The 13,549-nt window shown below is 35.6% G+C and overlaps 1 protein-coding gene across 1 annotated transcript in view; it reads left to right on the top strand.

The window, feature by feature from the left end:
- TENM1 (teneurin transmembrane protein 1) overlaps positions 1-13,549 on the top strand; it is a 352,331-nt gene that overhangs the window by 74,488 nt on the left and 264,294 nt on the right. Inside the window, exons 4-5 of the mRNA XM_057538278.1 lie at positions 9,139-9,338; positions 10,487-10,697. Of these exons, the coding sequence (XP_057394261.1) occupies positions 9,139-9,338; positions 10,487-10,697 (411 nt within the window). The remainder of the gene's footprint in view (positions 1-9,138; positions 9,339-10,486; positions 10,698-13,549) is intronic.

The following is a 13,549-nucleotide window of genomic DNA, read 5'->3' as shown; positions in this document are numbered from 1 at the left end:
TGTCCTAAAAGTACTGGCCAGGAGACCGTTCAGCTTCTAGGTAACAGGTGACCTTCTAATACCATTTGGAAACACATCAAAACTCTTATGGCAGTGCATGATAGTTTGTGTGAATGTGTGTGTAGGTTATGCATGGCAATTTATACCTTCCAACCATACTTTTTGTAATAGCTTTGTTGAGATATACAGTTGTATGATTAGAATTTTTTTTTAAGTGACAGGAATATGTACATCCAGATACAGTTGTCCCTTGGTATCCGCGGGGATTGGTTCCAGGACCCACCCAGGGACCAAAATCTGTGGATGCTCAAGTCCCTTATATAAAATGGTGTAGTATTTGTGTATAACCTATGCACATCCTCCCATATACCTTAAATCATCTCTAGATTACTTATAATACCGAATACAATGTAAATTCTATGTAAATAGTTGTATATTTGAGTGCAGCAAATTCAAGTTTTGCTTTATGGAACTTTCTGGGATTTTGTTTTTCTGAGTATTTTTGATTCACCATTAGTTGAATCCACAGATATGGAACCCATGGATATGGAGGGCCAACTGTAATTTACATACTATATAATTCACTGATTTAATGTCTACAGTTCAGTGATTCTTAGTATATTCAGAGTTGGGTAGCCATCACTACTATTTAATTCTAGAACATTTTCATCACGCCAAAAAGAAACTTCATAGGCACTGGCAGTCACTTCCTATCCCCAGCTCTCCCCAGCCCCTGGCTACCACTAATTTACTTTCTGTTTCTATAGATTTGCCTATTTGTACATTTCATATAAATGCGGTCATAATGTGTAGCCTTTTCTTTTCTGGCTTCCTTCACTTAACATAAAGTTTTCAAGGTTTTTCCATGTTGTAGCACGTACCAATACTTTGTTCCTTTTTATAATATTCCATTGTATGATAATATTCCACTGTATGGATATAATGTATTTTGTTTATCCATTCATTAGTTGATGGATCTTTGTGGATTTTCACCTTTTTTGGCTGTTATGAATAATGCTGATATGTGTTCAAAAATAGATCTATAGAGTCAAAATGCAAATCAAAATTAGTCCTTTAATTAAGGGTAAATTTTTAACAATGCCATTTTATTTCTGTCTGAGAAGATGTATGCAATACTCGATAAGATACTGTACTGGAATCTGAAGTCTGTCAGTGTGTGGACATAACTATTTACACTTATACAGTAGTGTGTTTCTCAAGTGTAAGATTAGTTAATGGACTTTTCTACACAATCAGGTATTATCACTGTCAGTAAGACAGAGGTATTTCATTGCTGAACATATTTTATTCACAGTCAATTCCCAAAGGTCTATGTATGTAGATGATTTCAGTTCTTCCTCGCACCAAACCTTGTACTGAAATGTCAAAATAAATGATCAACAGTACTAAATAGATTATCAAGATTACTATTTTATTAATTCACTGAAACAGTATTTACCAAGCGCCTATGTACAAGGTTCATTCTTCCTTTTCTTTCTCCTGCATACTCCTGGGTATAACAATATAAAAGGCATGTGTAATACACCATCTGGAAAGTGAGAGTTGAATACATACTTTTTTCTTCAATGGTTCGTATAAGGAAAATTATACAAAGCCACATAGATGGACGGGTTAGGTTTTTCCCCATCCCCTGTTCATCTCTTAACACCTTTTGATCACAGGGAATAGGCCCATTTTGCTCCAAGCACTGATATTCTAAATTTCACAATGACTTGTTACTGTGAAACAATCATTGTATTTGAAAGAACACAAAGAAGATGGTACTTAAAACATGAGAGACACACTAGGACTAATTCAGGTGAAAGACGTACCAAAGCCACTTGATTGTGTCTTTTGTGCTATAGGATGAAGTGAAGGGGAAATAGAATCTTAAGGCATATTTCTTTTTCATCTCTTTGGACAACATTCCCTTCAGTTAAAATGGTACTTTTTTAGCTTAGATACTTTTTATGGAATTTGCAAATGTCTTTAAAAGACTTCTAAGATTGCTGTTATGGACACAACCAAAGCCTTTAACCTAGTCATTTTTACACAAGGACCTGATAGTGGAATCTTTTAAATAACCATGTGTCAGTATCTTCTACTAATGTCCCACTGAGTTTTGCACAGAATCATTGAATCCAGTCTAGCTATATTAAGTAGAAAAAGCAAATACATGTATATGTCCAGTTATTTACCCCCTCTCTTATAAGGACAATGCTATTAAAATCATGTTATTAGTAGTCAGGTATGTGTCTGAACAAAGCTTTGGTTTAGTCAATAGAACCACTACATATGATGTCTGTCACCAATTCCAGCCTCTGTATTTTATCTTTCAGGTAGCTTGACCTTCTCCTTTTGCACCATCAGTTTGCCATCCTTCAACCCAGCCTATCTGCCATTGTTTTTTCCTACTCTGCAGTTGATGCCTGTGTTGCAACCTATAAAGAGAGTGTTTAGCTCAAACTAAATTGGTGGATATTGGTGAGACTGTGATAGCTACAGTAGTTCACAGTCTGTTATAATCCGTGGCTGTCTGCACTTCATCTTGGATTTGTGCAAGGAAGTGCCTGTTACTGAAGAATATGACCCTCTTGGGCATTCTGATATGCTTCAGTAAAATAAGTGATTAAATGATAATTAAAACATGAGTATTAAAATGATAATTAAAACAAAATCTGTACCTTAGTGCTGTATTTTAACTCTGCCACTGACAATTTGCAAATGAAGGATCAGAGTCAGTGTTAAGTTTGTCCAAAATTATTCCACTTACCTATATTGATGCAGAATTTCATCATGAAATCACATTACATATTGTTTTTCTGTGTGTAATTTCCTTCTCTTTAGTTTCCTCCTTTGAACTACATTAAGAAAAATAATGAAATAATAAATTAACCAATAATCACTACATTGTAATCCATAACTAATTTTGAGAGAAGTGAAAAAGGAACAGTCTATTTAGTGAAGTAAATTGCTAACAGGGAGATATCTTCCTTTCTGATGCACTAAGCTCTAAGAGGTTAGGGGCTGAGAAATTTTCCATCTGCAAGCTGTGAGAATTTCTCTAATACCAAATCACTGCAAAAAGCTTGCTTTGCTATTTTTATTTAAGTTATAGCCCAAATGTTCATTCATGTTGTCACGTCTCTTTACCTACCTTGTCTTAACTGTGATGCAGGCTCTCAAAGGGTAAGACCATCTTCTTTTAAAATCATTTTTATAAATGACATGTATATATGCTTTGGATATTTAGTAATGCTAATAACCAGGAGACTCCAACAATACAACTTCACGAGTTCCTTTAGATTTGGTGAATAAAATTTAAGTGGACTTATTATGCAATATATGATGCTATAAAATACAGAAGGGAGAGATGGTGTAACATTTGGTAAAGCTCATATATAAAGGTTAATGTCCATTAGCCAGTTTTGTCCTGATTTTTTAAAAATGACAGAATCTATATTCATTGGAGACTGTTCACAGCACCTTTAAAATACTGTTTGCTGAACCTAAAACATTTTTTTGTCACTTTTTTTTTTATTTCAAAGTGAATTTATTTGCTGTTAATGAGCTAAATACTATGGCGAAAATCTACATTGCACAGCACCAGGAATGATGACATTTCTAGATACAAATAATAACGATCATTTATTGAGCACTTGTCATGTGCCATGCTGGTTTTTTTTGAATTTTTGAATTTTATTTTATTTATTTTTGTATACAGCAGGTTCTTATTAGTCATCCATTTTATACATATTAGTGTATATATGTCAGTCCCAATCTCCCAATGCATCACACCACCACCACCCGACCCCCCTGCCACCCCCTTGGTGTCCATACGTTTGTTCTCTACATCTGTGTCTCTATTTCTGCCCTGCAAACCAGTTCATCTGTACCATTTTTCTGAGTTCCACATATATGAGTTAATATACAATATTTGTTTTTCTCTTTCTGACTTACTTCACTCTTTATGACAGTCTCTAGGTCCATCCACATCTCTACAAATGACCCAATTTCGTTCCTTTTTATGGCTGAGTAATATTCCATTGTATATATGTACCACATCTTCTTTATCCATTCGTCTGTTGATGGGCATTTAGGTTGCTTCCATGACCTGGCTATTGTAAATAGTGCTGCAGTGAACATTGGGGTGCATGTGTCTTTTTGAATTATGGTTTTCTCTGGGTATCTGCCCAGTAGTGGGATTGCTGGGTCATATGGTAATTCTGTTTTTAGTTTTTTAAGGAACCTCCATACTGTTCTCCATAGTGGGTGTATCAATTTACATTCCCACCAGCAGTGCAAGAGGGTTCCCTTTTCTCCACACCCTCTCCAGCATTTGTTGTTTGTAGATTTTCTGATGATGCCCATTCTAATTGGTGAGGTGATACCTCATTGACGTTTTGATTTGCATTTCTCTAATAATTAGTGATGTTGAGCAGCTTTTCATGTGCCTCTTGACCATCTGTATGTCTTCTTTGGAGAAATTGAACCTAAAACATTTTAAATTCTTATGTTTATAATATTGTTTGCATGACCAAATGATGCATTTTAACAAGTGATAAAAGCCCCTAATGAGGATAGCAGTTGAACAAACTGAACATTAAATTGAGAATAGACATGTCCACATAAACATGGTCTGTTAATTACTGCTGATTGAAGAGATGTCTCTGCTCCAGGACCTTAAGAGTTAAATGTATAATCAACCCTTTAGGGACCAAACTGTTCTGCCTCACATGGAAAAAAGTAACTTCCACTGAAAAATAAGGTCCTCAGTTGGTCATTTATCATCTCAAAGGGCATATTTTATTATAAATGTCAATTCCACAAAATTATGTGTCCTGTAATACATAATTATGTTCAAAATTGCATTTGAAATCTATTATTAACAGTTAACAGTGAACATTCTTAAAATAGTTATTACTCTTAGCCTTAACCCAAAAAGCAATAATGGAGGTATTTTAGGGAGTTAAAAGCTGCAAGGCATTGGCCTCTGAATAAAGCCACTGCAGGTGTGTTTCTTAATGGGCTGTTAATTTTATAGTGGGTGAACACAAAGGACAGAGACCATGTGTGTTTTTAAACTGTGTTTGGTGTGGAAAAGGAGTTGATGGCTGCAAAATATAAAGGCAGAGTGAAATGAGGCCAAATTGAACTTGCCCTCCTGAGATGTAATCCTTCTTGCTTAAAATCAAGGCAAACTAATTCTTGCCCCCCTGCTTCTCTCTCTTCCCTCCCCACCACCACATAATAAAGAATCCCACAGAAACTTGCATTAAGCTAGCACAGCTGAAATAATTAGAAAGTATGGCAAGAAATAATAAAGACCTGATACACTAACATTCTCTCATACTAACCAGCTCCTTCTAGGTTTCCTGTTTTTGCTACTGTCACTAAGTCACTCAAAATTACAATTTTGACCACCCCACCGCATTCCCTACATGTAGGTTCCCAGGGTCCTCAGAACCTTGCTTCCCAGCATGTGGGCTGTGGACCATGAAGCATGGGCATTAGTTGGAAACTCGCAGGATGTTAGTTTCCCGACCAGGGATTGAACCCGGGCCCCGGCAGTGAAATGCACTGAGTCCTAACCACTGGAGTGCCAGGGAAGTCCCTACACATTCCAGTTTGAGAAGCACTGCTATAGAACTGTCCTTTACATTGTCTTCTTCCATTTTTTTTCTTGTTTTTTTGTGTTTTCTTCCTGGGGAAATAATTGGTTTTATTATTATAAATAACTCTCTTTATATTTTAGATATGTTTTTTGTAAGAAACATAATTAGATTTTACTTCTTAATTCAGAATGGTGGTTCTTACCTTTTAACACAAACGTATAGTTCATTACTCTTTATTTTTAATTTTAGATATAGATATATGAAATTTATCTTCCATCTTCTTTTATGTTTTCTAATTGTCCCATCTAGTCTGTCTTCCCCTTCTTATTACCTTTGTTTAGATAACTTATTTTTATCTCACTATTATTTTCTCTATGCTAGTTCAAAAAATAAATTTTTATTTTTTAGTATTTATGCTTGAAATTATAAGATTTTTAAAATTTATAATAATCTGAAGTTAGTTGATATTTGTACCATTCTTTAGGCTAATCCAGTTTTACACTTCCCAGATAATATGTGATTTTTCTAAACATTATTGAGGCATAATTGACAAATATGATTGTATATATTTAAAGTATACAGCATGATGATTTGGTATACATATATATTATAGAATGATTACCAAGATCAAGATAATTAAAACATTCATCACCTCGCATAGTTAACACAGTCAACTCGTGTGTGTGTGTGTGTGTGTGTGTGTGTGTGTGTGGTGAAAATGGTTAAGATTTACTCACAGCATTTTTCAAATATACATTACCACATTATTAGCTATAGTCACCATGCTGTACATTAGATCCTCAAAACATCTTATAACTGAACATTTGTACCCTTTGACCTACATCACCCCATTTTCCCCTCCCTCCAGCCCTGGCAACCACCATTCTATTCTTGTTTCTATGAAATCGACTTCTTTCTGTCTGCCTTATTTCACTAAGCATAATGCCCTTCAGATTCATCCATGTTGTTGCCAGTGGCAGGATTTCTTCCTTTTTATGGCTGAGTAATATTTCATTATATATATATATATATATATATATATATATATACATATATATATATATATATATATATATAAAATCTCACATCTTCTTTATCCATTTATCCACTGAAGGACATTTAGGTTGTTTCCATATCTTGGCTATTGTAAATCATGCTGCAATGAATATGGGAGTGCAGATATCTCTTTGGGATCCTGATTTCAATTCCTTTGGATATATACCCAGGGGTAGGACTGCTGTATCATATGGTAGTTCTATTTTTAGTTTTTTGAGGAACCTCCATGCTATTTTCCAAAATGGCAGTACCATTTTGCATTCCTACCAACAGTACACAAGGGTTTTCTTTTCTCCACATCCTCACCAGCATTTATCTCTTGTCTTTTTGATAATATCTAAGCAAACAGGTGTGAGGTGATATCTCATTGTGATTTTGATTTGCATTCCCCCAGTGATTAGTGATGTTAAGCACCTTTCATATACCTATTGGCCATTAATATGTCTTCTTTGGAAAATGTATATATTCGAGTCCGTTGTCCATTTTTAAAAATTGGATTATTTGCTGTTTTGCTATTGAGTTGTACAAGTTCTTTATATATTTTGGATATTAATGCCTTATCAGATACATTTAGCGTTCCATATTCTCGGATTCCGCATCTGCGGATTCAACCAACCTCGAATCAAAAATATTTGGGGAAAAAAATTCCAGAAAGTTCCAAAAAGCAAAACTTGAATTTGCCACAAGTGAGCAGCTATTTACATAGCATCTACATTGTATTAGATATTGTAAGTCATCTAGAGATGATTTAAAGTATATGAGAGGATGTACATAGGTTATGTGCAAATACTTTGCCATTTTATATATGGAACTTGAGCATCCACAGATTTTAGGATCCATGGGGATCCTAGAACCAATCCCCCACAGAACTGAGGGATGGCTGCATATGGTTTGCAAGTATTTTCTCCCATTCTGTAGGTTGCCTTTCCAATTTATTTATTGTTTCCTTTGCTGTGCAGAATCTCTTTAGTTTGATGTAGTCCCACTTATTAATTTTACAATTGACTGGAATGCACTTTTTCCACATGAGCTGTTGGTTCTACCCTAAATTTAGATCTTCATGTCATTCACCTGAATTATTGCCCCATAATTCCTATATCGTTCTTGTGCCTTCCTGCTCTAAAGCATCCTACTTTCTGCTTCAAGATTAGCCTTTTTTTTTTTTAATTTTTTTTTTTTGGCTGCGTTGGGTCTTCGTTGCTGCGCACGGGCTTTCTTTAGTGCAGTGAGCAGGGACTACTCTTCATTGTGGTGCGCGGGCTTCTCGTTGCGGTGGCTTCTCTTGTTGCAGAGCACGGGCTCTAGGTGCGCGGGCTTCAGTAGTTGCAGTACACGGGCTCAGTAGTTGTGGTGCACGGGCTTAGCTGCTCCGCAGCATGTGGGATCTTCCCAGACCAGGGCTCGAACCTGTGTCCCCTGCATTGGCAGGCGGATTCTTAACCACTGTGCCACCAGGGAAGTCCCAAAATTAGCCTTTCTAATGTACCCAAACCTCTCCCCTCTTCCTAAAACCTTTAATGGCTTTCCATCCTTTACTAAGTAAACTATTTAGGACTGGCTCTCAAGGAGCTATAGAATATCATGCCGTCCTTTCCCTCCAGCCCTATCTCCAACTGCTTCTCTCTATATACACATACCCTGCACCTTAGCTTTACGGTTTCCCTCTTTGTTTTGGTTCAAGCTGTTCCCTTCACATGGAAAATCCTTCCCAACAGCTCTGTTGAAATCCTTTCCATCCTTTAAGGCCCATCTTCAGTACCACTTCCCATACATAGGCTTTTCTGATTCATTCTTTCATTCATTCATTGAATAAATATGTACTGATCACATACTATTTGACTATATTTTTCTAGTTACTGGGGATAAAGCAATAAACAAAACAGCCACAGACTCATGGACCTTATATTCTATCGGGAGAAAACAGGTGATAAACAATAAATAAATAAAACATGTGCTATGTTAGGTGGTGATAAGTGCTAAGAAGAAAATTAAAGAATATAAAGGGGACTGAGACAGCTAGGAATGATGAGTATCCTCCAACCAAAACCTTTTCCTTCCTTTGTATACCCAGCTCAGGTATTTTCCTTTACAATGTGGATATTTGTGTACTTGTCCTATTTTCTCTCTTATATTCAAAGTTCCTTGAGAGTGAGAACTGTATTTTTCTCATCTTTGTATCTCCTACAGCTACCAGGACAAAGCTCAGTAAATAATGGTTAAAATGACTCAAATGATGGAAATAAATGCAATAGTAGTTTAGAGGAAAGAGAGACTGATATAGTGGTTGGTTATGGAAGGCTCCTTGGAAGATATTAAATTTGGGTAAGGTCTTAAAAGATGGGTGGGGTGAGGAGGAAGAAAGAGCTGAGTAAGTCTTTTTGATATACCTGTTCTTGAAAATCTAAAAACCATTGCTTTATAAATTAAGATTAATATTATATATAATTTTCTTTACTTTTAAAACCAGTGTTTCAGAAGGGACGGGCAATAGACACCGGAGAAGTTGACATTGGTGCACAGGTCATGCAGACCATTCCACCTGGCTTATTCTGGCGTTTCCAGATTACTATCCACCATCCTATATATCTGAAATTCAATATTTCTTTAGCCAAGGACTCTCTGCTGGGAATTTATGGCAGAAGAAACATTCCACCTACACATACTCAGGTATTTGATATTATAGGTATTTCTTGACCCTTTTAGAGAGTGGTGGGATGAATAGTTTAGGGGTTGTGACTTGCAAAGTATGTGGGAGTCAGAGGTGAAGGCAGACAGTTTTTGTAATGAGCAAATATCGAGAATAATCACAGTCAAGCGAATAAAAAAAATGGTATTGAGAAATAAGGACTAGCATTTAGCAGAGCAGATTCAAAAAAGGAAGTTTAAGAAAATATTCTTGCAACTTGAGTTCTGCTTCCTGGAACAGGATGGTCATGAGCCTTCCCAGCCCCCTCCTCTTAGCTTTGGTGCCCACACCTCCTCCGCTGCTTCCATACATTCCCGACCTGTTGTCCCAATAAAGGAATGCAAATCAAGAGGGAAATGAGTCAAAAAGGCACGTTTTGTCTTGCAGGTAAAAATTTTTCCTTGTTATTGTTAATAAAAACACAAATATGTAAAACCTCTATGGTTTACAAGACCCTTTTATAAACCTTTGCCACATCATTTCCCTTAATTTCCTTCCCTTATCTCTTCCTTACATGAACCCATTTGAGGCCCTGCTCAGTCTAAGAAGTAGCACAGGGAATCATAACCATCTGGGGCTTGGGATACATGTGCCATGCGCTTGTCCACCGATTAGGAAAAAAAAAAAGGACAGGGCCTTTGAATATTTAAATATGTTACCACAAAGGTAGTAAATTATGATGAATGTTCTCAAATTTTCAACTGTTGATTTATTTGTTTTAAAAACTGTAAAACTCTTTCTAATTTGTAAAGAAGGTCATGGTAACATTTCAAGGGGAATGTCTATTTTCAAGTATCTTCTATCAGATACTTTAGTAAAATATCAAGATTCTCTTGCATAATGCTAAATAAGAATTTTTATATTTCTTGGTTTATTATTTTTAAACAATTATTTTTAATACTCCAAAACCGAAAGGTTTATAACATTTATAAATATAGTAGAGAGTTATTTTTTTCAGAATTAATAATATGCTTTTGGGTTTAGATATTCTTAAGAATGAATAACCTCTTCTCCCACTTTGCCCACCTCCAAAGCAAAGAAGTATGAAGTAGCACAATTGAAGTGAGAGATGTTTATCAGCCTTAGAAGTAAAAGTAGCAGCTCATATTTGTGTTTGTATTTGTTCCAGTTTGATTTTGTAAAACTAATGGATGGAAAACAACTGGTCAAACAGGACTCCAAGAACTCTGATGATACCCAGCACTCCCCTCGGAACCTGATCTTAACCTCACTGCAGGAAACAGGTTTCATAGAGTATATGGATCAAGGGCCTTGGTATCTGGCATTTTACAATGATGGAAAAAAGATGGAGCAAGTATTTGTGTTAACTACAGCAATTGGTAAGCTGCCTTGGCTAAAATTTTGAATTGACAGTATAACTCCAGAAAGACACAATCAGTGATGAAAGTGATACAGATGTTATTTAAGCATATTGCTCATTCTACCTTAAAGTCATTACTCAGGATAGGTCACAATGAGAAAGGTTTATATTGTTGTTGTCAGTAATGTTGTTTAAATGCTGATGAAGATTTTTTAAATGCTCCTTTATTTGCTGCTATTTTAGGTTACTTGCCATGCTCCTTTTTACATGTTTTCAAGAGGAATACTTACCTGGATAATATTAATACTATTACCGAGAATACATAGATGAACAACTTCATGAAGAAGGGAAATAAGCAAGAGAAGCCCTGTTAATTCAAGTTATATTAAAAAAGAAAAAGCGAATAAATACCTTTTTAAATGAAAAAACTAGCATCAATCCAGTTCTTCTTTACAACAACTGATTCTAGAACCATTAAGATTTAAAAATACAACCTAAGAGTAGAGAAGAGTCTTAAGGGTAATAACGGGTCATTCAAAGTTCTTTCTTTAGAACTGTTTAGTTTAAAAATCATCACAATGGCTCTTTCACTGCGCTCAGAGCCTTTTAAAGCATGTTCTTTTTAATACAATGCCTACACACACTGTTATTCACTTTCACCGTAGTTAATCAGAGACAGCAAGCTCTTGTCATTTTTTTGGGTGAAGTCATTCCCCATAACCCTTTGTGTGAATAAAGCTGAGATCTTTAGCAAATTTCGAGCCCTAAGGGTAAACAACTCATAGACACAGTATTTTACTGTGTGAATTTTCCTAAAACACATGTCTTTTAAAAGAAGGTAAAGTATCTTACAGCTGTCAGTTTTCTACACACCTCTCACCACTTTATCCTTTAGTTAACCTGTTCAACCATATGTTTAGGAAATTGTGTTGACTGTTAATAGATATACCATCTGCTCTTTATAACAATTATGTTTTATTTTTACTTGATGCTGAAAACCTTTTGTCAGTAGAAAATGGTATTCCAGCTGCAAGATTATCAAAAACTTTCCTCTAAAGTAATCAGAAAGGCAATAAAAATGCACTGATGATTTTCCCCCTAGAGAAAACTCCACTGATCTTACATCTTCAAAAGACAAAGTGTTAAATTAGAAAAAAAAATATTTTAAGTCATGACGCTGTTTTGCCACTCACAGATTCAGTGGGGCAAATTCAGCGGACACACCTTTCATGATATTTGTCCACCAAGACCTAGTTTTGATAATGCAAATACTAATGAGTTATGAGAGGTTGAGTTTCTCCTAAGAAATCAGAGGAATTAGAAGATTTAAAACATTTGTAAAGAAGATTTTCTCTCTTCCTGTTATCCTTACCCCTAAGCTCAAGTTAAAACACTAACCAAGCTATTAACCTTTCAAAAATCAATAGACCCAGAAACATGCTTGAAGTTTTTTTCCTGTCCCTTACTTCCTCCCCCCAAAAAACCTAACCTTTGAGATATAATTTTCTATTGTCCAGAGATGAATCTGTTAGTTTCATCTGCAACAAGATATTTGCTTTTCCTTATGCAAGTCAGTTTCTTCACTTTTCTGTTGTCTTTAAGATTACAAGCAACAGAAACATTTCTCCTATAATTCCACTTAAAGAGAATCCAAGTAAATTTCCCAAAATGTCAAAGGTATATAAGTTATTCACTCTAAATTCTCCCCAGTATTTTTATGTTTTTGTACTTTATCTTAATCATAGTAAAAAGAGGATAATGTATTTGATTAAACAAATTAAGGTCTGTATGAACTTTTCTAAATGTTGCTCCTTTGTCTATTTTATGATAATGTTGGAATCAGTTGATTGCTCTTAACTATATTTGGTCTGCTACTCATAGGGATCAAAACAGCATTAATAACCAACATTTATTGAATGACTAATATAGGCTAGCTACTAGCCTATATTATTATATGTTATTTTCTAGCTGTATAGACAGAGTTATCAATATCCCCTAATCTCAGCCAACCTGCTCAATAACATGATAATATATACCATCTATGGAGTGCCATTCTGCCCCAAGCACTCTACTGGATGCTTTACATTCAGCTATCTTGTTTGAGTCTCATCACAACCCCGATAGCATAGGTATAGTGCTACTTACATTACAAGTAAGGAATCAGAGGCTTGGGATGAGTAAATAATTTGGTAAAGTCTCACAGCCAGCAAGTGGCAAAATTGAGATTGGAAACACTCAGTACCTCTGATTCCAAACCCCTGCCCTTTAGACCATACTCATTCCATTCGATTATTCGTTAGCTTTGGCTTTTCCCATGAGAAAACCTGCCAGAAGCAAAACCCATCATCAGAGCAGATGCAGAAACCAAGGGGCTTTAGGCTGTAGCATAAAAACAGGGTTTTAAGCATAGAACTTTAAAATGATTCTCAACTCTAATGAACTGGTGTCTAGGAAGTGAGTCTGAAGTAAGATTTAAAAGATAGAAGGCAAGCTTCCTGGAGGCCAATATAAACAGAAAAGCACTTTCTTTTTCATCACTAGTTATTTATGTGTTTCTGCTGTAGCCATTCTCCTTCTGGAGTCCCTAGGCTATCCCGATGTCTCTTTGATACCCAGTGGAGGTGGCAGCTTCCAAAACCTCCTATATTGCCTTCTCTTCTCATTTGCATTGCAGGTGTTAAGGTCTGTGCAGCATTATGGGCCCAGGAACGGTTCTTAGATAAGTGAATAAGATGTAGGGATTTTTATTCATTTTGATAGCAAACTTTATTAAACATTTTTTCTACAATAGCTACATTCCCACAAGGCTGCTTCCATAAAGTTGTCAATAGGACCTGGTGTGAAATTAAATTCAAGTATATTTACCTTTGA

This window comes from Balaenoptera acutorostrata, chromosome X (assembly GCF_949987535.1).
Source record: "Balaenoptera acutorostrata chromosome X, mBalAcu1.1, whole genome shotgun sequence".
In the NCBI taxonomy this organism is placed as follows: domain Eukaryota; kingdom Metazoa; phylum Chordata; class Mammalia; order Artiodactyla; family Balaenopteridae; genus Balaenoptera; species Balaenoptera acutorostrata.
Note: the sequence above shows the minus strand (reverse complement) of the source record. Positions and strands in the feature narration are given on the sequence as shown.